Below are 26,027 nucleotides of genomic sequence, written 5' to 3' on the forward strand. Positions count from 1 at the left end.
CAATACTAACCAATTAAATAATGAAATAAACTCAGAGAAATGCGAAACTAATTTGAAAAAGTTTCATACTGTTACCTACATTTTGTGGTGACAAAATGCAGGACAACAGGCCCTATCAAACACACAGAAACACTAGAATAGATTTGCGAATAGAAAGTAATGTCATTCGTGTGGCATTGAACATGATTAGCCCTTTTTATCATTGATGTCAAACTACAATCCAATTGGTCAGCAAGCAAAATCAGATGAAAGCCAATTTGACTTGGAAGTGTGCACAAGGGAGGAGTAAATTGCAGCTCTAAATATATAATCCATTATGAATTATGATACATGGAGAATATGCACATTATCCAGAATAAGTAAAGGTATTAAGTGGCGACTCTTACAAATTAGTTTAAATATGATTAATTCTACAAAAGGCAAAATTCAAAAGGGCATGATTGCATTTGAGGATCATTCTAAAATCTAAACCCACTTAGAAGAAGGAGTAATCAAACTATGCAATAGTCCCAAATATCGCAAAAGAAAATTAAAAACACAAAGCTTTAGCACCATGTTAGATTTTGCAAGAGGCGAGAATATAGCTAGAATTCAATGTAGGCCATAGATCACATGCAATTCCAGTCAATAGTTGATCAAAGATCAAAATTTCGGAACAAAGAAAATTCTAAAATGAGAGAAATGGAGAATGAGAGGGAATTTTGAGAAGACTCTCAATACTCTCATCGAGCTATCACTTAACTAGTGAAGCTCAAAGTAAGTACTAATGATAGAAAAAGATAAAGGCGTAAACATCCAAGACATGCATTAATCCTACTCCCTATAAAAGGTCAGAGGTTTTACCCACTTGGTAAATCCAAAACATGTGTTATAACCTCTTTACATTAAGACAAAAAAGGAGTTATTAAAGATAGAAAATAAAGCCAACAGAGGGTGAGAAACCCAACTACCCCATAACATACTTAGGAAATGAAAAAATAGTGGTAATGAGAGGTGGCACAACAAGCCAAAAGATGATGTATATCTCAACCACCCATGTATGGGAGTGTGACATATGTAGCTCAATTAGTTTTCCATGCATCCTTATATTAACCACTCATAATAACATAAACAAGCAAGTAAAATGTACAGGGAAAATAAAAATCTTCTCACAAAAGGGAAATAAAAGACTTACAATAACAAAGGGAAAGCCTTGAAAGGATTACAGCTGGGATTTTTTCCCTTAAGCAATGTTGGGATTCAAATCTTGGTTTGGATTTTTTTCTAAAATCGGGTCCAATCTTGACCTTCTCTTAACACTCTTCATCATGTCTTTTCAAAAATAATTCTAAGTGTCACCATTTCTTGAATTTTTACCTCTTGCCTTGAGGATTATCTTAAGCCTTTTCAATCAGCCTTCAACATGGGATTCATCAATGGTTTTTTTCAAATTGCCTCAAATCATTCGCTTCTATATTTCCCTCAATGCTTTGGATCAGAATTTCGATCACTCAAAACTTAACTCCTTCCCTAGATTGAGATTTTCCTAAGCGTTGAACAAAGTTGCAATGTTGTCAACATGGAATCAGAACAACACGAACACTATTTGAGCATTTTCTAATGAGTCTCACCTAAAATGAGTTGTTGGAGAGTCCTTGGCCCCTAGGACTCAGCCAAGATCACTCAACTAGGGACTCACCAAGACTCAAAGAGTCCCTAGGAGTCCTACTACTATGGTTTGAAGATATTATTTAAGAATACTTTGAGATAATGACTACTTGTGACTCTTTAATGACCAATTACTATGAATATTGCTCTATCGTGCATGCTGATCCGTATTTGATTATTCAACAAAAGATATCATGTGTTGATTGGCTAACAATAAGGTTAGCTGTTAGGAACATTTGGACAAGTTCAGTGAATCATTTGCATTGCTCTACAAAGGAATTTCAGCATATACAATTTGGTGCTTGGTCAAATGGTTCCTGTGGTGTTCCAGTTCAAAAATATTTTGATGGCTTGTTATGTAGACAGAGATTTGTTGTTAAATGTGCTATTTTGTTGTTTATGTAGGGTTTTGGCCGACTCAAGTATTCGCGTTGACTTGATTTGAGTATGTCATCCTCCATTTTGACATCATAAAACTGAGGCAACCCTACAAAATTTTCTGATGGATACATAGGCCCATCCTCTTTGTTTTTTGCATTGATGAGGCATCATGAAAACAATTCATTATCTCCGAATTGTTCTTTGTGTAGTTTCGTCTATGTTCTTTTGAAGGTTTTCTGTCAATATTATCTCAAATTGTTTGTAGGGAAGAGTTTTCTTTCTCCCATTGCAAACACTCAATTTTTGGTTAACTTTCTCATCTTTTCTTTGTTTTTCTTTGTGTTGTAAATAGTTTTTCTTTTGTTTTTGCCTTAGGTGAATAACTTTTGGGATTCCGCTCGTTTGAACAAACTTTGGTCAAAGTCGAAGTTGTTGAGCTCAAGTTATGAGGCAAAAAGTGGGGTTTTTCAGGTCAATGACATATTTTTATTTAAAACCTCATAAAAGTGGGTTTTGTATTGGCAATTGCACGATATAAGATTATATTTAGTATTTAAAATGGAATTTGTGGTCCATTTTAAAATTTCATCTCATTCTAAGCTGATTTGACTATAGTTTTTTTATGTTTTATGAAAAAAGTCTTTTTCAAGACTATTTTTCATGTTTTAATAAAAACTATAGTTAAAGATTAAATATAATTACATGAGACAACTTAAGTGCATAAAGTGGGATTCTTATTACACATTTCATACATCAACATGCAAATCACTATGTGAAAACCCACATCCAACAAAATATAAGTCCCAACATTAATTTAAATGGACTTTTTCAACTCAATAACATGTTTTAAAGTGTTAAGTGGGTTTTTAATATGCATTTGCATATATAAGACTTATGAAATCAATGTAAGTGGGAAAATCTAACCTATTTACATGTTTTTGCATGTATAAGTTTATTTTTATATATATTAATGCATTTAAATGGGGTTTTTCTAACTTATTGCATGTACATCTTTTAAAATTACCACTTAATGGACTTTTTTAGTTAAAATACATGTTTTAATAACATGTAAATTCACTAGGTGGCGATTTTGGACCCAATTGCATGTGTATGTAATATTTAAAAATCCATTTCACTTAGCCTAAGCAAAAGTTGCATTTCTTGGCCCAATACATGCATTTTAAAATGTCTTTTCATGTTTTAAAAACCCACCAAGGCAAAGTGGCGATTTTTTGCCCAATTGCATGTCTTTCAAAAACATGTAAATGACTTCAAAAGTGCATTTTGCACCGAGTCTTAAATGAAAAACACAAAGCGGTGATTTGGAGTACATTGCATGGATTATAATACATGCATTTGCACAAGAAAATCCCGTTTTTAATTTGCAGCTTGTATTTGGAGGGTTTTAGGGCACATTTTTCACATGCAAATGCAACCAAAAAGTGTGTTTTTACTTCATAACATGAGACTTTTTGATCAAACACCCACAAGCGGTGATAATTAGCCCAAAAACACATGTTTTTGGCTCTTAAAACTTCACTTTTTTTGGTGTTTTTCTCCAAAAATGGATTTTCCAACCTAGAAATGCTAATATCTTGAGCAATACTTATCCATTTTTATGGTCTATAGGTCGTTCTTTCCTAAAATCACCCAAAGAAAGGATACTCAAAAAGGAAGTTTGTTGAGTGTTTTCTTCATTTCTCAACCCATCTAGGGCACAATTTTGCTCAAAAATGCCCTAGTTTTGAGCAATTTGCACCAGAACAACAAGTGTTTGGATCAAGGTAAGTTTGAAAGCATTTCCCATCCTGCCTAGCTTACATTCAAGGCTTTTAAATAACTTGATATACTTTGAATGCCAATTTTAATGCATTTGCATATGGCATTGATTTGGTCAAAGTTTGTTCCAAGTTTTGGGCATTTATTCCCTTTGATTATCTCCACATGTCCAAATTCGAACCATGTTGTTTGGATCTCGAAATCTATTTAAGTCATTGGCTTTGGAAAAATATAAAATCCTAAATCTCTTGGATTTATTTCAGATTTGTTCGAGTTTTGGATAAAGACTTGTTATAGGCCCTTCAAGATCACTCAACTCTGGATCGAGTCCTTTATTCTTTCCGAACGAAGCCCGAATAGCCTACTAGCCGAAACTCCTCTCTATCTCTAAGAGCTCCGCCAAGAAAATAATGGGCCCCTCCCCTCATTTGCGGGATCTCAGTCATCCCCATGGTCCATTGGGGGATAAAAAGATCTATTTTATCTCAAATTTTGGATAAACACTTGTTTTTCTCATTCTTGGTAGAGTTGAGGTAAATTTCCTTGGTTAGTTTCCTTAAGACATTTGTATATATTTGCTTTGTTTGTTCTTGCAAATCTTTGTCATTTCCATTTTCAGATTTGAGTCTCTTTTTCTGTGCATGAAGTTGCTCCTTCTATCTTTCGTCTTCTTCTCCAAGTTACATCTCCAAGATTTCATTTACTTGCATATGCAGTTGGGTGTTAAATCTCGTTGTCAAAAGAAAGGCAAGCTCATCATTTTCCCCTCATGTGAATGCAAGTATAAATCCCACCAATACAGATTCCATGAACCTCCATATGGCTTCCTATGGATGAAGAATTTCCCACATGGTTGTCGGATACATAATATGAATTATATCTATTAAAGCATGCTATGTTTCCATTTCATTACACTTCACTCATTCGCACATCTTAGAGGTCGCTGTCTACATATGCGATCCCCTCCAAAAAAATGTTTTTGGTTTTTCTACTCATTTTTGAGCCATTATGAGCTTAACCCATTTGTTCATTTGCTATCTGCAATCATCCCAAACACTTTCCCTATTCATACTTTGCCCAAATCCATGTTTTTATACACCAATACTGAGAGATGGACCCATCTATGCTTGAAGGAACATACAATGGCTTTTTCTAGAAACTCAATAACGACAACAGGCATAACCCCACACATGCAAAGAAGAAAGAGGAACACGAAGCAAGAGTGATCACATGTTGGAGCCTATAAGGAGGTGAAAGAATGATTACAGGTATAAAGTGATTTCAAGTTGGTCAATGAACACTCAATGAAACAATCAAGGATGCATATTCATACTCCAATTTGAGATGCTTCCATCAAATATGAGCACAACAAATCGTAGAATACTGGGCATCTTGTAGCAGCATGAAGACCAATAAAGCTTGATGTAATAGAATTTGTCTTGTAAGACACTTCAAATATTATTTATAATTGACATATTACATGTGATGGAAAAATAGAATGTAATTGCATGGGATAATATCACGTGCAAATTTGTAAGATGTAATCAAGTTGCAATTGCATTAGGCATGCAACTTTGAATATAGTCAAAATAGTTAGTTGGAGATAAGTCAAGGCAGTTGAGATTGTTTCATTTTTCCCTCCACCTTTCTCTCTCCTATTTTCCTATATAAAGGAGGGAGCTCATTGTAAATAATCATCTTTTGGCAAGCCAAGAAAATTCTTCCAGTTTATATGTACACTCTAAGATCATAAATCATATGACAGTGACATATTGCAAATGATAAACTTCTGACTTGAATAATGATAAAGTTTATTGTTAATCAATGTTGTATCAAACTTTCAAACTGCTTAGGTATTGAATTAAGGTTGATAAACAACAAGCTGATACGCAAAAGAAAACCGAAAAAAAAAATAAGAAATCTTAATCAAGATCCTTAGCCAAGATGATCTCCATCGAGTACCTGGTACTTGAGATACATGTACCCGGTACTTGGATACGTGGGTACAAGTACCAAGGGTGTGGCTATGAGCACCCATGCAACCTTGCTAAAAACAGATTCTAAATTCTAACAAGTTCAAAAACTACTTTAAGCATTAATCTCAACAGTAATCTTAGAAAGTAAGTTCACCTCACAACAAAGATCAGGGTCTCATCCAATCTTCCCATTCCAAGGGTTTTTGTCGTTGAAAAGCTACTCGCTGATTTCAAGCAACAATGGAGAAATAGCAAAAAGATACAATCTCATAACATATCTTAAATGAAAGAATGACCTTGCTTATATAGCTTTTTATTTGGTAAATGCTTGTACTTTTAGCAATGTAGGATAAAATGTTCTTTACTTTTAATTCCTCCTTATGGAGTAGCTTCTCGATTAAGCTAGAATTACTTAAAGTGACTTTACATTATAACTTTATTGTAGTCACTTCACATTTCATCTAATGATGTGCAATTAATAATTTATCATTATTCATTATAATTTTAGAAATCCATCATTAATCATCACAAATCAATTCTAACTTCACTAAGAGGTACCCTAGTGCATTCACTGCTAACCAGGGATTACTAAAACTGGTAAGGGTCCATCTCTAGCAACCCTCAATTCACTATAATTAGTAAATCTTTGTATACTTGATCAAAAATTAGGGACCAAAGGTCATCGATGCAACTAAGGTCAGTCCAGGTGCCCAACCAATTGTAGAAATGTTAAGTAAATGACTTACTATAAATTGTAAGTGTACTAAACTGAGCCAAGCAGAGAGTGATCCTGAAAAATTTTGTACTCCATAAGGGAAAGAGCCTCTTGTTCTACGAATTGGGAACCCTCTAACCATCTAACTTTGCCTATGAGGTCCAATGATAGGTTTATCCAAACCACCAACTGTGGTGAGCTAAAACGGCAGCATTACACTTTTATGTCTTTAATATTACATTAAAGCTAGTTTATGGTGTTAATGTTGCCTACAAAGAACTTATTTGTTAAAAGTTATACAAGTGATTAAGTGGTTACAATTAAAATTCATATGCCCAACATCACATATAATAATTGCACTCATTAACCAAATATAATTTTTCTCGTTTCAATAAATTTATCTCTTTATATTCATGCACGCGATAAAAAAGAGACTAATTTAATGATACATTTACTTATTACCTATAATCAAAGAATTAGTTACAGAGAGACGCAACATTGCCATCATCTGCAAGTCTAAAAGACAACCATTGCCATATCACACACTTATGTGGAACCTAACCCAATTCTCTTCATTTGAAAAGATTGCATCCTTCTACTCAATTCAAGTGGATGTCCTACTTGAGCTCATGAGTAGTGTATGGCTTTCTGCCTTTGAACCAGGGAGTCACTGCCTAGTTACCATTAGACATAACTTAAAAAGAAGCATTCAAAATAACAAATATAGTAAACATGTGTAAATAACCTTGTAGTTATAAGATGGAGTATATGCAGATTATAATCAAATTTTCTATAGTTAATAAGATTTTTCAGAAGTATAAATACAACATTTGGCTGCTACAAGACCAACAAATAACGCAAGATTCATCAATTTTCTTAACAATTTTAAGCCACATCTCAACAAGTATAACTATGTCATTTTTGGTCCTCATTCATGATGTTGTGCCTTGTTGACTAATTTCATTCTACATAGAAAAGATACAAGTAGACTCACCTGGAAATATTCTGGACCAAGATATTGAAAAACGATACACCTTGAAACCTAATTTAGCTATCAAATCCACATCCTCCTGCCAATTAGAAAATACATAACATTATTATCAAGAGTGTAGAGTAAACATAAAAAAAGAGTAAAAATGGAGTGAATAGGACCAAAAGTTTGAAAATTACACAAATATAGAGATAGATACACTATATCAAACATTGAAAGATAATTAACTCTAGTTCTATAAAATAAACTTATATAAGTAGAAAAAATTCTACTCTTCTACGGCAACATTAAATTGGAACAATGTCAAGTGCTTAGCCAATGTGATGCAAAAATATAGTTGGAATAATTAATAAGATTTGTTCATCGGGAATGATAACATATCTGATTGAAGCAAAACTTAAATGACAAGTCATTGATGATTTGTTGCTAAATAAATCTAAAAGCTTCTACTAAACTAATTAACTATATTTCAAAGTAGTGATAAAGGAAAATTTTGAAAGCTTATAGTAAAATAAGAGTAAATAACTATGTTGCATGGGTATGTGTAACTAGACCCCTCAGATGTGTACCTATGTACCCAAGTACTGGGTACTTTAGTGGAGAGCATCATAGCTAAGGACCTTGATCAAAAAAATTTATTTTTGTTTCAGTTTTTTGTTTACATATCAGCTTCTTGTTATCAAGCTTAATTCAGTTTGAAACTTTGATACAATACTGATTAACAGTAAACTTTATCGATGTTAAAGTCAGAGGTTTGTCATTCATAATATGTTATTGTTATATGATTTATGTTCTTCTTGTTCATGTTTAAAGTCTACCTTCTTTGTTATGCATCTAAACATTTAGCATATATTATTTATTATATTTTATATTTTGATCAGTAACATTTTACGTTCACTGGAACTATGAACGAATGAGGCGACAAATTTAGAGGACCTCATCCCTGAATACAACCAAGACCTATGAGCACAGAAGCCCAACAAGGACGCCAAGACCAAGGGGCACAACCAACAAACCTAAAGTGGGTCAAATACAGGGTCTACAAGCACTCCTAGCCCAGCTACAATCTTGAGAATTGACTATCGTTCTCTTCATCTCCATTGGCGAGCGACCTCAATATCGTGATCTCCATAATGAGTATACCATATAAGTGCACCTATCAACCACCACGCATGACAACCCCAACCAGCATTAACACTATTTTGGGCCACGAGGGGATTTAAACCTTGGTTGCACCAGTAATAGTGCAATCAAGTCACCACTACACCACAAGGTGATCCCCATATTATTATTACAAATGCATTGCAAATCTCAAACTAGTGCTATTAGTGAGACAAAGAGCTTGCATAGGAGGCAGGGGTTACAGAGGCATCATGTGACTGGTCAGTTGAAGGTGGGTGAAAGTGACATCTCTTCAACTTTCTAGCATTATGATGCAATCCGTCAGATGCTATCTACATTTGGTTGGGGTGCTACTATGTCTAATGAGCACGATGATACTACTCTTTCTCTAGCAGAGGTTCATGCGCTTCGAGAGGTTGTCTAGATCTTGAAGCATAACTATTCGCAGCTAGTTGCTAATAGGGATTACCTTCTAGAGTGGGGTAGCACCTGTTATGAGACATTGTTAGAGAAAGAGGAGGTGGTTAACCTCACCCAAGAGCTTGAGGTGACTATGGACTCTCTTCAATGTAATCAGTTGGCTCTTCAGGAGTCACAGTCACAGTTGGACAAAGTTACTATGGAGTTAGAACGGGTACAGTTGACACCAGCCCCAAACCTTGTTTAATTGCATATTTTGGTTGGTGGTGAGTTTGCTTCCACGGTTGGAGATGAGGAACGCGATGATGTAGTCGACACTTTCATCCAAGATATGGGTGCAGTAGGTACAGAGGAGGTGAGAGCATCAGTGGAGACGAGCTCTCATAGTGATTTGCTTCCTTTTTCCAAAAGTGAATCTATTTCTTTATTTCATACAACTGGTAGCATTGAACAGTTGGCAGTGCCACATTTTCAGAGGGATCAATTGTGGGTCACAAGGGAGCAAGTTGTTGCTTCTACATATAGTTTCTGTTACACAGAGTCTTTCATGAAGTATCTTTTGGTGAGTTCAGATGTGCAGGAGGATTGATACAGAGTGTCTGAGGGTACTCATCCGAGGTTCTCCTACCATTTGGAGGTTAGTGGGAAAGATTGTTGACTCTGTCTACTATGCTCTTCCCCATAGGGATTTTGAGGTTAGGTTTGTTGAGAGGATTGCCCAGCATCCTGACCGATCGATAGTTTAGAGTCAAAGATTGGAGTCATCTTCTTATTCTCAGTTTGATATTGATGAGCCCTTGACAAAGATTGGGAGTTTTTATCGGCATTACACTATGAGGAGTGCTCATCACTTTTCCTTCGACCCACAAGCAAAGCATTTGATTTCATGGCGATGTGGTTACACTCCAATTTTATACCATCCATTATGGGATGGGTTAGCTCCATCTTCTGCAAGTGGGATCAATAGTTGCAAGTTAGATCACTTGCAGTATCTACACACCCAGAACAATTTATTAAAGGTTGGAGATGGTGATAGTGATTCAAGTACTTATGGTCGTTGTCATCTCCAAAGTGCAGTTGGGTGTGAGTTTCAGTTTGGTGGGGATTCAGGTGTGGACAAAGTTTGTATTTCAGTTGGGCCGAGTTTCGATGAGTTGTGACCACCATCAGCTCCTAAAGTCAGTTTCTAGATGATTATATCATTGATATCAGTTACTTGGGTGTTGGTGCTATAGGAGTTGCTTATACACAACAGGGATAATATGCAGTTCTTCCCTTGGGATCCGAGTGGACTGTGATATTCATTTTTCTCCAGCATTGCTTGGCGACAAGCAGTCTTAGGGAGGGAGGATTGTAATGTTCCCACTTTTAGCAAGTTCTTGCAGTTGGCTTAGTCAATTCACCATCGCAACCCTCATGAGCTGACAGTGGGATTTGAGGGTCTAAGTTGTGTGGTTAGTTATAGGCTTTCCAACAACCTATGGTGTGCTTTGGCTCTATTTGAAAAACTTACTATAAATAGTAAGTCAATCTATTGGTTTCGATGAGCTAAGTTGAGTTAGAAGAGTTGAGTGATGCTCTCAATTTTTATTTTGAGCTTCTGGTTTGGGCTCCAAGAATCTTGGAGGGAGCATCTATTTATAGCAAGTCACCTTGTCAAGTTCACTCATTGTCTTTCATCATCGGGATCACTCTAGTGTTGTCAAATTTCGATTCTGATACATTCAATTGTTTTCACAAGATGGGTGAATTAGTATCATTATTCATCTAAATATGCTGAGGTTGCTATTTTTGTTAGTATTTAATGTTGGTCACCTCAGTATCATAGCTAGTTGGAACCGGGATGAAAAGTTGTAAATCACGGGCACAAGGAACTGTAGCCTTGGGTGTCAAAATATTAAGTTATGGTGGAAAAAGTCATTTTTTGGGAGCCAAAAGTAATCAATAATTATATTATATGGTACTTTGTCAATATTTTAATATTGTGTTGAGGAAGCTTCTTAAGTGAAATCGCATTTGGGACACTTTGTGCCATTTGGAGATTATGAATATGAGCCCATTTAATGGGAAAAGCATACTCTTGAATATTTATTTGCTTTTGTTGCATTTCTGGCTTTCCTGAGTTTCTTGAATTGTGTGCCCTTGCTGAAGTATAAGGGTTGTTCAGATAATTGTCTTGAAGGTTGGCTTTGCAAATTGTTGTTGTTGTATAGCAATTTGCCATATTCTCCCACTGTTCAACTGTGTCTAAGGAGAATTCGCTCATGTGATCTATCTATTGTCTTTCTTACTGTGGAGGGCTTATTGATTGACTGAAGAAGTGTTTGTGAATTGGCTTGTAAGATTGCATCCCAGTTCTAGAAGGTCAATCTGATGTTATACTGGCTGTCGTCCATCAATCTAGGCAGCAATTCATCATTGGCAGACAAGAGATTGCATTTTCTGATGTTTGTGGAGGCGTTTGTGGTTGGAGAAAGCCAATAGCAGGCCTAGCATCTAAAATACTTAACAAGCAATTTGATCCATGAGCCTACGATTTGAATCAGAAGACTGAAGTTATTCAATTATTACATGTGATCAGCAATTAGAGGGAAACAACGAGTTTCAGGCCAGAGTGGTGAATTTTCTGGGCTTCTGTTTGAGTTTAGAGCATCTGGGATATTTGGAAGGAGCTGCGATTGTTTCCAGACCTGCGTTTTACATATCTAGTGCCCTATGTTGTATAATGGCAGGCAGATTGAAGTACAAGGACACACTAATAACAATCAAGTTCCTTTATTATTGGAATATGAATTTAGTTTTGTGCAAACATTATCATATCTTGCCATTTTAAATTGGCAAATAAAATTCTGGAAAATTATGAGTTGTGTTGTTTTGCAAAAGTTATCACTTCTAAATTAATTCCAGTATTCTGAAATTCAGTCTATGTTTCTAAAAATGCAAAGCAATAAATTCAATTACATGGAAGACATATCATTAGAGATTTTTTGCCAAATGTTTGACAAAATGTCAAACCTAGTTTAGTTTTGAATTGGAATTTGTTGAGCCATAATTGGCTGGGTTATTACATGATACCACTGTAATAACCCCTTCTAGTACCAACTTCACAAACACCACAACATACCAATCTCCAACCCAAAAATAGTCATCAAGCAACACACCTCTCACATCAATTTCAGTATTTCATACAGATTGTCTCCAAGCTACTCATGCATCACTAACGATTGTTTAATACAAAGCTCCTTTGACTTCACAAAGATGGCCAAGAAAAATAAAATAAGACACAAACCGTCTATCGATAGTTTCAAAAATTCCACCTGGGCAAATTTTCAGTAAATGGCTTGTGCATGATGATGTTTACATATGAACATTTGTATTTTTCTGCCCTTTCCGCTGAGGTCTAAAATCCACTGAAACTTGTCAATATCTTTTAGTGCACTACTCAATGAATGCAGACAACATGGTGTCCAAAATATATGTTTGTGTTTTTTGCACCAGATACCTACTTCTTTACAAACAAAGGCAGCACCACTAACATCTTAAACCACATGCAAATAGTCCAAAGGCAAAAAATTAGCAAAATTCATTAAATTAACAAGAATTTTTAAATTCTATAGATATTTGCATTCTTGATAAAGGGATGAGAACAATTTAAATTATTTGAATAGATGTAACTAAGAGATGTGGAAAAGAAAAAGCATTATTCTTTTAGTTTCCTGTCCATTCTAAAATTTAAACAATGCTCACATTGACTCCTTTCTTTCTAATGCATGAAACAATACAGCAGCATAATATTTTTTATTTGGGCTCCACAGTGAAAAAACAACTTGCAGGCTCGTAACTTCATACCTTTCCTATGTCAGAGGCTCTTGTCCAATGTTGGTGGCTCTTTTATAGTCCACTTCTCTTTGTTGTACTATATTTTGTACATTTGCTTGTGACTTTTTATCTTCTAAAAGGATTTTACACTATATTCTGTGCAGCTGTCATCTACAATGTGTTTGGGAGACTTCAGAGACATTGAGAGATGTCAGACTTGCATGCCTTGTGAACCCAAATGTCTCTTGAGACATCTTGAGTACAAGAGATGTGTCACAAAGACAGTATTTCTCTTCTTTTCCATTTACTAGGGGAAGAAACCCAATAATCTTATGGTTGCATTATTCTTCAATATGCATTGGAATGGAGATGCTTGCTCAATTGTGTTGTGTTGTATTGTAACCACAACACACCCCATCACAAATGGGGACCCCCTACTTTTGCACTTTCAAATTTAATTTTTGGCTTTGTGTCCTTGGGTTGCCGACTTTTTCCAAGTTCCTTTGCCTCCTAGGTCTTAGAATTAAGCAGGTCAAGTCAGAAATTCCTATGTTGAGGGGTCAAATGAGAAAATTTCCTAAAGGATTGAGTTGCAAAATCTAGGTTTCAGATTACATAAGTTCAGTTGACAATTATTTTCTTAATAAGTGTGAAGATGAAAAGTTGTGAATTGCCAAAGTTAGAAATTGAAGGCGAAGTTAAGAAAAAATCATTGTATAAAAATTTCCAAAGTAACGTGTCATTGGAGTTGCAAAGTGATGTTTGAGTCTTGTCAATGTTAGGGATCAAGGTCTTGAGTGTGAAGTTTGAGAACTGCTAAATGGAGATTAGAAAACATTTTGTTAGGCAAAGAAATTGGAAAATCCTTAACTTAAAAAATCATTAAACTATCAAATGCAAAGATTCAAGTGAATTTCAATTAAAAATTATAAAACCTAAAGATATCCACCTACACTTATTATTGTGCCCAAATAAATAAGGACTTCTAGATAAAATCAAAAAATCCACCCTTTTTTTATTGCATTTCAACCTAAATGTAAAAGAATCCCACCTTGCATATGTATTTCCAACTACATTGTAAAAATGTGCCCAACTTCAAGCTCATTTCCACCTAAACTAAGGATTCACACTAACCTTTTCTTGGATTTCCAGCTAAAAGTGAAAAACCTGCTTGCAATTGTACTTAACAACATAGAAGTCACACCCTAGAAAGATAGCATTTCCACCCAAACTTAAGAGATCTCCACGCAAGGATTCTTGCATTTAAAGCTTAATTGCTCATTTGTGCCCTTGATTGTTTGATGAGTTCCAGCTAAGGATCTCATTTGCACTCTTCTAGCATTCACAATTCCAGCTAGACTTCAAAAACCCATCTAGCTTTGGTGATTATTTACATCGAAAGTTCATATTTGAGCCCAAAGTGTTGAAGATTTCCACTAAAACTTGAAATCACACCCAATGGTTAAACTTGAAAGCATGCCCAATGCTAAGCACTAACGATTTTTAAAAGTTTCAATGGAGAAGCCCTGATGAGATTGACCTTGTCCAACAAAATTAAAAACCCTTTCGTTAAGCACTACATTTAAGGAAGTCAAGATGTCATTTCAAAAACCATAAGTAAATGAAAGTGAATTCAAGAGCAAATGTAAGGTAGAAGGAAGCAAAAACAATAAGAGTTAAAAAACAGATTTCACTGAGGAGTGCAATTCATAATGTAATGTCCCCTTTTCTAGTAGGTTCTTGCAGTTGACCAAGTCGGTTCACCATCGCGACCCTCGTGAGCTGACAGTGGGATTTGAGGGTATCAATTGTGTGGTTACAGGCTTTCCAGCAGCCTATGGTGTCTTTGGCTCTGTTTGAGGGACTTACTATTTATAGTAAATCAATCTGTTGGTTTCGATGAGCTCCGTTGAGTTAGAGGATTTGGAAGATGCTCTCAGTTTTTATTTCAGGCCTCTGGTTTAAGCTCCAAGAATCTTCGAGGGAGCGTTTATTTATAGTAAGTCACCCCATCAGGTTCATTCGTCATTTCTCATCATGAGGATCACTTTGGTGTTGTCAAATTTCGATTCTGATGCTGCTTCAACTATTTTTCGCAAGACCGGTGAATTATTACTATTATTCAGCTAAATACACTAAGGTTGTTATTTTCGTTGGTGTTTTTTGGTGGTGTTTTTTGTTGGTCACCTCAATATCATAGCTCATTGGAATTGGGACGAAAAGTTTTTAAATGATGGGAACAAGAAATAGTAGCCTCACATGTTAGAATTTTAAGTTATGGTGAAAAACGTCATTTTCGGAGCCAAAAGCAATTAATAAATTAGTTTATAATGGCCTTTTATTATATTTTAATGTTGTATGTGGGAAGCTTCCTAAGTGAAGTTCATTTGGGAAACTTTGTGTCATTTGGAGATTATAATTATGAGCCCATTTGATGAGTAAAGTATCCGATTGATGATTTTCTTTTGTTGCGTGGAAAGAGCTTTTGAGTTTGCAAATTTCTTTGCCCTGCTGAAGTATGGGAGTTTGGACTTAAGAAGTGCCTCATAATTCACAGCTGAGGTATTGTGAATTAGTTTTGAGAATTGTCTAAATTAAATTATCGTATTTCTCGACTATTATTACTGTACCTGGGAATTTCATTGTGGCTAGAGAACTTGTGATTTAGAACACCATTATTGTCTACTGTTTGGCGTGGTTATAAGAGGAATGTACTGTGGTTGTCGTCCCTATATTTGGCAGTGATTTCAGACTTTGTGGAAGGCTACAATCAATTATTGGAGGGCAGCAATCAGGTTTTAGCAATCGACCAAGTGTGTGTGTGTTAGCTTGGTTCTACATGGTCACGAGGGCTAATGAAGGGTTAAAGGGGTCTTAGAGTGTTTTGGCCTAGTTATCTCTAGTTTGGGCAAAAACAGAGTTGATTTACTTAGTCTCAGGCATACAATTTTTAGTAAGTCAGCAGGACACAGGGGAGGCTAGTTTTGGTGATTGAATTTGATACTACTCGGCGAGAGCTTTCCGACGAACTATCACTTGTGCTATTCGGAGTCCGATAGCTAATATATTTTTATGCTTGAAGTATTATTAAAGTAACATTTATTTTAGTTGTAAAATATTAAAATGTTACTTTAATATTAAATTTTATGGGAATGTGTGCAAATCAAAAAGGGGTGCCTAAGGGAGATATAAGTGATTATTTTATTATGTTTTATATTGCACGTCTTTTATCTCACACTGCTCATATGAGTTGAATTGACTCTTGGAGAAAGAATAAAAAGGAGCATTAGTGGCTTCATTCGGGAGGTTGAATATGAGAAGAAAATTGATGATGTGTGAGTTGCAGATCCGTTCTTGGCATTAGAGGACGTCTATCCTCTCTTGTGATGTCCTAGACATCATTCCCTTGGGGTTTGGCCTTTGGAATTCATTGCTATCAGCTTCATTAACTAGCAGATTGGCTGCATTTCCAGCTACAGGCGGATTGGGTGTTTGCTCATATCATTCCCTCTTCTTTTCCAATGCTTATGCCATTTTGAAGGGATGATTTTATGAAGGTCTTGGAGTGACTGAAGGCAAATTTTACTGTAGCGTGACACTATTCACGTCACTGTAGCACGACACTATCCATGTTACTTTAGTAGCAAGATGGGAAGTCATTACTGGAACAGTGTGTTATAATGCTGGAGTAATTAGTGAGTTGAAAAGTCTACTATGTATTTGATTTTATTAGTTTGAAAATCAATATTATTTTAGCAGTAGTTCAATCTTCAGTTTGCATATTATTATAAATTCCTTCTTGTTCATGTTATGTGATTTCAAATCTATACAGAAACATTAAAACAAACAAACGTTTTATTTCCAGAGCCATAAAGAGGGTTTAACATTTAACAGAAAAATTAAGAGTTGGATGCAAATTATTTGACTAAATTCCTATCAGCAGTTGGTTCAATTTTTGGGCATTTCTAGGGTGCCCATTACAGTGGTATTAGAGCTTTAAGTCTTGTCATCCTATAAAGGCCTTACAAGGAAATTGGAACAGCCAGATGGAGGGAAAAGTGTTTGGTGAGATGTCAAAACACTAAAATAAGAAATAAAATAAGTTAAGAATGTATGTTTGAGCATGCGATAAAGACCATTTACTTCTGTCATACCAGAGCAAGACAACAAAGATTCGGACTCACAAAGCGAACATTCTAGTTCATCCGTGCAGGTGGACATAGAATCCAGTCATACAAACACAGAGGAGATATTCTTTGAACAAGATAGCAGTATGGGTGACCGATGACAGGAATGCAGGACTAGGCGGAGGCAAGAATGCGGGTCTAGATCAGGAGGTAATGTTCAGACGGTTACTAGGTACATTAGAGGAGGGGCAATGTATGCAATAGGGGCAGAATGGGAGAATGGATATGATGTTGCAACTTATGGCTAGACAAATGGGCATCAATATTAATCCAGGTGATGCAAACAATGGAAATGGGGTCAATGATAATAATGGAAGCTGAGGCAACGACAATGGTCATGAGAATAACATTAATGGTAATAATAGTGGACATGGAAACAATGGGAAAGAGGCTGATAACTTTAGACAGGTTGCATGCCCAACTCAGACAGTGAACTCAAGAGCTCCTCTACCCACCTTTCCACCCAGAGATCCAATTCAACCTGTAAACGAACCACAGATTACTAAGTTACAAGATCAGTTCAGGAGGGACTGGGAGGCTAGTGGACCGAAGTTTCAGGCAGATATTTCCCTCAGAGATTATATGGACATGAGGATGAGACACATGCCTAGAGCAGGAGGGAGGAATCAAAACTTTGAGTTGAGAAAAAAAAAAGTTGGAAAACTCTCTTTATCTTATTATGATGCTTCAGGGAAGATGACTGCACGAGCTTGGGTGCAAAAGGTAGATACATACTTCTAGCTGAATCCTATGCCTGAGGAGGAAGCTATCAAGCATGTGGCTATTCATTTGGATGGTCCAATGCATGAGTGGTGGTACCATGGCATGGTAACCTTGGGGCATAATCAAATCACATCTTTTGCAAAGTTCACTGAGAGACTCATAAAGAGATTTTATACCAAAAATCCCGAGTTATATTTTAAAGAGTTGGCACAGCTCAAGTAATGGGGATCAATTGAGACATACATCAGTGAATTTCAGAGGTTAGCTATGTTGGTTACAGATGTTTCAGAGAGGAAATTAGTAGTGCTATTTATGGATGGACTCTCAGATCCCTTAAGGGGTTGTGTCAAAGGGCATGACCTCGCTACATTACAAGAGGTGACTAAGAAGGCTCGTGACTTAGCACCTTCTTCTTTTAAGAGAAAATTTCAGCCAAGGGATTCACATACGAAGAAGGATAAAGATAAGGATAAAAAACCTTTTTACCAGGATGCACAGCCAAAAGGGGATAATTGGAAGTTGGATAATGACACCTTGAATGAGTTGAGGAGGAAGAAGTTGTGTTTTCATTGTAGAGAGCCTTGGGACTTATCTCATAAGTGCCCTCTCAAGGCTAGGACAAATCAAATGGAGTATTTTTCAAAGAAGTCACAGTCAGACTGGGAGGATCAGCACTCTGATTCGGATGAGAGTAGCACTCTAGAGGAGAATATCATTCCTAAGGATGATAGGTCGTTGGCATGATTGACAGGGGCTCAAAAGGCGATCACATTTAGGGTCAAGGGTACTATCCAGGGGCAGAAAGTGATTTCTCTCATTGACACTGGGGCTACACATAACATCATAGATGCATGACCAGTAGCCACAAGAGGTTTACAAACTGAGGAACATGTTGGGTTTAGAGTCATGGTAGCTAATGGTGACAAATTATTATGCACTCGGAAGATATCTAATCTTCACATCAGGTTTGGAGATGGCTATGAGTTGGAGGATGAGTTCTATGTAGTAGACATGGGAGACTATGATGTCATCCTTGGCATGACATGGATAGCCTCGCTAGTTGAGTTCACACTCAACCTAGCTAGATTGGAGATGAGATTCTAGCATGAGAGAAGAATTGTTGTACTTAGAGGACTTTCGGATGGGAGTTGCAAAGTAGTCTCCCTAAGGAGAATGCAGAGATTTTTTTGACATAATGACATAGAGTGGGCAACAGAATATTTCGTTATGCCATCTTCACAGGAGCCACAGGTAAAGAGTCATCCACTAGATATCCAGGAGATACTTGACAAACATGCCAAAGTATTTGGCAATATCCCACACGGGGTTCCTCCTGAAAGGGGAATAGAGCATGTTATTGAGCTTTAAGAGGGAGCCAAACCAGTCATGATTACCCCCTATCGTCATTCTAAGAAACACAAGGATGAGATAGAGAAGACAATTAAGGAGTTATTGGAGATGGGGCACATCAGGTCTAGCAAAAGCCATTTTGCTTCTACAGCAGTTCTAGTGAAGAAGGATGGGACGAGCATGTGCATCGATTACAGGGCACTGAATAAGAAAACAATTAAAAATAGGTATCAGATTCCTAGGATTGATGAACTGATTGATGAGTTCCATGGTGCACGTTTCTTCACCAAAATCGATTTACAATCTGGATACCACCAGATCAGGATGAGAGCAGAGGACATCGAGAAGACAGCCTTCCGATGTCACTATGACCACTTCGAGTTTATGTTTATGCCATTTGGGCTAATCAATGCACCTACCACATTTCAGAGTTGTATGAACTAGGTGTTCAGGGGGCAATTGAGGAGATTCATCTTGGTCTTCAATAAGACCTGGGAGGAGCACTTGCGGCATCTATAGGTGTTTTCTATTCTGAATAGAGAGTCATTGTATGCCAAGGAATCTAAATGCGAGTTTGGCTTGACCGAGCTCCTTTATCTTGGGAATAACATTAGTGCCGATGGTGTTCAGGTTGACCTTGAAAAGATTAGAGCAATTGTGGATTGGCCTACTCCCACAAACCTCACATAGCTTAAGGGGTTCTTTGGTTTATGTGGTTTTTACAGGAGGTTTGTTAGGGATTCTCACAGATTGCTACAACTTTGACAAATCATACCAAGAAAGAAGCCTTCACATGGACAGAAGCAACGCAAAAATGTTTTGACCACTTCAAACAAGTGATGTCATCTTTGTCTGATTCTAGCTCTACCTGATTTCACTCAACCTTTTGAGCTTTAATGTGGTGCTTCAAGAGACAAGATAGGAGCAATATTGATATAGGAGAGATACCCCATTGCATTTGAGAGTAGGAAGCTCCGAGGAGTTGAGAGGAGTTATTCTATCTACGACAGGGAAATGTTGGCCATAATACATGCATTGGCCAAATTCTGATCATATTTGGTAGGTGGGCATTTTGTGATCAAAACCGATCACAATAGTATTAAATTCTTCATGAGACAGCGTGATCTTAATGACCGGCAACAAAAATGGATTACTAAATTGCAGGCTTATGACTTTGATATAGAGTTTGTCAAAGGTAAGAAAAATGTGGGAGCTGATGCTTTATCTCGGAGACCTCACGCACTCTGGCAGAGGTTTCAGGAGATTGGAGAGATCAAATTGCAATGGAGTATGTAGAAGACGATTGGGCTTCTAGGATAGTGGCACCCACCATTCAGAATGACAGGTCTACATTGTTGGATGGGTTGATCAGATTTTAGGACAAGGTTTATTTGATCCCTACATCATAGTTTAGAAAGGAGATTTTAAGGGCATTTCATGATGCACCTACAGCTAGGCATCCAGGGGTCTTCAAGACCTATAGGAAAATCTGAGAGCAGTTCTCATAGAAAGGGCTCAAGGATGATGTTTACAGGTATGTCAAGGAGTGTGCAGTTTGTCAGCAGAATAAGGAAGAGCACACGTTTTCTGCAGATTTACTACAACCCTTTTCTGTTCCAGACAGGAAATGGGAAAGTATTTCTATGGACTTCATCACTGGTTTACCACAAGTGCAGGGAAGAGATTGTATTTATGTGGTGGTAGACAGATTGACAAAGTTTGCTCACTTCTATGCTATTCCTACTTATACAGCAGCTCAGATGGTAGATTTATTCTTTAGAGAGGTTTTCAGGTTGCATGGGATACCGAGATTTATTGTTAGCGAAAGGGATAGCAAGTTCATGAGCACCTTTTGGCAAGAGTTGCTCAGGCTATGCAGTACAGAGCTTACACCAAGTATGAGTTACCACCCTCAAACAAATGGGTAGATGGAGATAGTAGATAAATGGGTGGAAGGCTATTTGTGGAACTATGTGACTGTGCAATAGAGAGCGTGGATCAAGTAGTTATCCATGGGGGAGTATTGTTACAATACCACATATCACATAACCATCAGGATGACTCCATTTATGGCATGGTACGGATATGAAGCACACAGCTTCATGGATTTAGTTTTGGGGAATAGCCGAGAGCAAGACCTATTGCAGGATAGTCAAGATATCCTAAGAGCGCTTAAGGAGAACAGACAATAGGCTCAAAATCAGCAGAAATTGAATGCTGATCAGCATAGGGTAGAACGTAGTTTCAAGGTAGGGGATATGGTGTATTTGAGGCTACATCCATATAGGCAATCATCGCTCAAGAGGAGCAGAGCAGAGAAGCTGAAGCCTAGATTTTATGGTCCCTACAAGGTGATTTGTGGAGTGGGCGAAGTTGCCTATGAGCTTGAGCTTCCAGAGGGCAGTTGAGTGCACAATGTATTTCATGTGTCGAGGCTTAAGAAAGCCATTGGTCAGGGTGTAGTTCCTTCTACAAATTTACCTCCTTTGGATGAGAGGAAGCTCGTGTTAGTTCCTGAGGCAATTCTAGACACCCAAGAGAGGAAACTCAGAACCAAGATAGTGGAGTATTTGGTCAAATGGAAAGACCTGTCGGAGGAGGATGCTACATGTGAGAGTGAACAAGTTATTCAGCAGGTTGGACTGAGATTGCTCAAGGACAAGAAATTTCAAGGGGGGTGAAATGTAATGTCCCCACTATAGCAGTCGACCAAGTGTGTGTGCATTAGCCTAGTTCTACATGGTTCCAAGGGCTAACAAAGGGTTTAAAGGGATCTTAGAGTGTTTTGGCCTAGTCATCTCCAGTTTGGGCCAAAACGGAGTTGATTTACTTAGTCTCAGGCATACTTACTATTTTTAGTAAGTCAGCAGGACATAGGGGAGACTAGTTTTGGTGATTGAATTTGATACTACTCGACAAGAGCTTTCCGACGAGCTATCACTCATGCTATTCAGAGTCCGATAGCTAATATATTTTTATGCTTAAAGTATTATTAAAGTAACATTTATTTTAATTGTAAAATATTAAAATATTAAATTTTATGAGAATGTGTGCAAATCAAAAAGGGGCATCTAAGGGAGACATAAGTGATTATTTTAATATGTTTTATATTGCACGTCTTTTATCTCACACTGCTCATATGAGTTGAATCGACTCTTGGAGAAAGAATAAAAAGGGAGCATTAGTGGCTTCATTCAGGAGGTTGAATATGAAAAGAAAATTGATGTATGAGTTGCAGATCCGTTCTTGGCATTAGAGGACATTTACCCTCTCTTGTGACATTTTAGACATCATTCCCTTTGGGTTTGGCCTTTGGAATTCATTGCTATCACCTTTATTAACTGGCAGATTGGGTGCATTTCCAGCTACAGGCGGATTGGGTGATTGCTCACATCATTCCTGCTTCTTGTCCGATGCTTATGCCATTCTGAAGGGATGATTTTATGAGGGTCTTAGACTGATTGAAAGCAGATTTTACTATAGCAGCACTGTAGCGTGACACTATTCACGTCACTGTAGCACGACACTATTCATGTTACTATAGCAACAAGATGGGAAGTCATTACTAGAACATTGTGTTATAATGTTGGAGTAATTAGTGAGTTGAAAAGTCTGCTCTGTATTTGGTTTTATTAGTTTGAAAATCAATATCATTTCAGTAGGAGTTCAATCTTCAATTTGCATATTATTATAAATTCCTTCTTGTTCATGTTATGTGGTTTCAAATCTATGCAAAGACATTATAACAAACAAACATTTTATTTCCAGAGCCATAAAGAGGGTTAACATTTGATGGAGAAATTAAGAGTTGGATGCAAATTATTTGACTAAATTCCTATCAGCAGTTGGTTCAATTTTTGGGCATTTCTAGGGTGCCCATTATAGAATTTTATGACATTTTATGAATTTTAAAAACCTTTTGTAGAAAATGTGTCAACTTCAAGAAATTTAAAATGTCAATATGAGAAATCATACTGTAACTGGAAATTAAAACCACAATGCACCTTATTTGGTAGTATCATCAATCAAATTGATAAATGGCACCTAGATTGCAATATATATTTGACGGGCTATCTCACCAAATTGCCCTCCTACTGACCACGTCAGCTTCTAATTACCAACACCCAACTGTATACACTTGTGTCTTCAATGTAGAAGGTTGTAAGAAGAATGGCATGCAAAGCTGGTGCGGAAACGTGGCTCCCAAATACTTCCCACTCGGCTGCTAGAGTGTAACACAAGCTGAGAATTCGGATCGCAACCACTGCTGGTAATTATCACAACCCACAACAGTCATTTACTGCCCCCACTCCCTGACCTAATTATAGCGTCCAGATAAATAATACCAGCCCTAAATTTTTAATGGCAGGCGTCCTAACATGTAATGCAAGTTTGTACTACTATCTACAGGCCCTGTAGGATAGATCGCAAACTACCAGACTCAATCCTTTAGTATTAACCAACTTTCCAATGCCCAAATATGCAAATAAAATAAACCCTCAAAGTCTCACACTAACAGTCCTCCAAAAAACAACAACACAGTAATAGAAGAACCTAAATTGTTTCTTAGAACTTATAAATCCAATCTCCAAGTCACAAAAAATCATAGATAGGAGATTTAACCAATGAAACCACTATACATCAGCAGTGACTTCAAACAATCTTCAAAAACTCAGAGACCCTTATACTTCAGCAAGGGCTCATAATTTAGTTTTCATAAAAGCCACAAAAGCAACAAAAGCATATAAAATATTCAAACATGCTTTTCCCAATGAAATGAGCTTGTATTTATAACCTCTAGATTCCTTTTTGTTGCCAAAATGTAACTTCACTCAAGAGGCTTCACCACACAACATTAATTAGAAGCTTCCATTAGATTCTCTCACTTGACTTGGCTTCACTAATTAATAAATGGTACTTTCCAATGATAACTCAACTCTCAACTTAAGTGAAATTATAAGGTTAAATTATAACTTTATAATAAGTCATTTAATAATTTGGCCACTAAAAAATATAATAACTCCCAAAATACTCATCATTTAAATATGTCGTCTAAAATAGGAGTCATACTTATTATTTCTCCATGTGACCAAATGCACTTTCCAAAAATAGAAAGGGTCCATCTCGATCAACACCAACTTGCCACAAATAGTAAGTACACAAAACTAAGCCCAAACAAAGTCCAATCTGAGCCAAACGAAGACTAACCTGTAGCTTACTGAGATGTGGAGAAGATGAGACCCTCCCAAGCCAAGCCACTACTACAAAAGACCCTCTATCCGCAATAATTAGCCTATGAGGATCACAATAATAGGCTAATCCATGAAACTCTGATGCCCACAAAATTGGGGACATTACACCTACAATCATTAATTAGTTGTCTGCAAACTCAATTTGGGGACTATGTTTCATGTGAGGAGCTCATATTCACTATTGCAATCAGCGTTGAAGAATGTTGGAATAATCACTGGTTCCGCACTATGTAATTTTAAATGTCCATTGAGTTCATATAAATAACGTTGCAATAGCATTTTGATTTCAAAACTGGTTGATTAGTGAATTGTTAAACTTTAGCATTCTCTTTTCTTGACCATTATTTGTATTCAAAAAATTCAAAACAAGGAATGTCCCATTACCACTATAGCTCAAAGGGATTTGGCATAGAGTTTGGAATATTTGCCAAGTCTTTGACAAATTGCCAAACTATTAATTCAGTAAAAGAAATTGGTGTTATAAAGTTATAACTGGAAAATGGTTATTACAGTGGTGTCAAAGCATTTTCCTGCCATCTTGTGGGGTAGGAAAGTTATTTTATTTTCAGATTTGTTGTTGCATTTGGAGTGACCAGTACTCTAGCATTTTCTAGCCATAGACAGAAATAGGACTGGCAGTTCTAGAAGTCAGTGGAGTAATGAGGAAGTTAGCGCATAAATGAATGCTTTGCAAGAGAGTATGGAGAAACTTAAGCTTCACCAACAGAAGTTGGCAGAGAGTTTGTCGGATCCAGAGATAGTTGAGACAGTAGTGAGGTATATGATTTCCGCCTTTAGAAGGCCGACATCGAGGTTGCAAGGAAAAAAGCTTGAGTTTTCCCCGACAAGTGTCCATGATGCAGATGTACCTATATTTAGTATGGCACCTGCTAGTCCTATCCGCAATGTTGATGATGGACTCATTTCACAGGGACATGTGGATGTGTTGGTGCTCGTGGTGGATAGCAACACTAAGCTTCAGTAGGTTGAGGCTCCCAAAGTAGACGCTATGGTTAGTTCAAAGGCAATTGATGATGTAGTTATCACTATCTGTTCACACTCTCTGGAAGAGGGAGTTGTTATTGGAGACTTATATGTTAGCTACCATAGTGTTGCTCCAGTACAGGAGGCACTTGCTTCCTTAGGTGAGACCGAGGCACATTTGGAGTCACCCAACTGTGATGTTGGTGATATGGGTGTTACAACGAAGTCAGGAGATGTGGATAGATATAGTATGGACACACCTGGTGATCCATTTGATGATGCTATGAGTTGCACTAGGTATGATATCCCTTGCCAGGTATCAATTGATGACTCCGAGGAGGTTTTGGATGGTTTCCAAGATTGATGTTTATAGGATCTATCTTTTGAGGTGGAAGCTGAGACATGCGGGGATATTGATAGTGTGAAGGCTTCCATTTCTTCAAATGAAGAGTTGATTGAGGTACATAGTATTTGTATCTTGGATGTAGAGTTGTGCGAGGTCGACAGCACACATGTAGTGAGTGATCTTGTGATGGGTAGTTTTAAATTTGGTTTCCTATCACAATGCAATTAGTGAGACAAAGTGCTTACATAGGAGGAAGGGGTTAAAGAGGCATCATGTGACGAGACATTGAAGGTGAGTGAAAATGACATCTCTTCAACTTTCAAGCACTATGATAC

General features: G+C 37.0%; 1 protein-coding gene across 2 annotated transcripts in view; it reads right to left on the bottom strand.

Annotated features, from left to right (window-relative positions):
* The window catches only part of BGLU42 (beta glucosidase 42), a 139,688-nt gene that overhangs the window by 68,711 nt on the left and 44,950 nt on the right, over window positions 1-26,027 (bottom strand). For both annotated transcript variants that reach the window (XM_089820545.1, XM_089820546.1), the window contains exon 4: window positions 7,493-7,568. In XM_089820545.1, the coding sequence (XP_089676671.1) occupies window positions 7,493-7,568 (76 nt within the window). The remainder of the gene's footprint in view (window positions 1-7,492; window positions 7,569-26,027) is intronic.

Source organism: Cupressus sempervirens, chromosome 3, assembly GCF_028749045.1.
Source record: "Cupressus sempervirens isolate cs-2001-9-10 chromosome 3, ASM2874904v1, whole genome shotgun sequence".
Taxonomy (NCBI): Eukaryota; Viridiplantae; Streptophyta; class Pinopsida; order Cupressales; family Cupressaceae; genus Cupressus; species Cupressus sempervirens.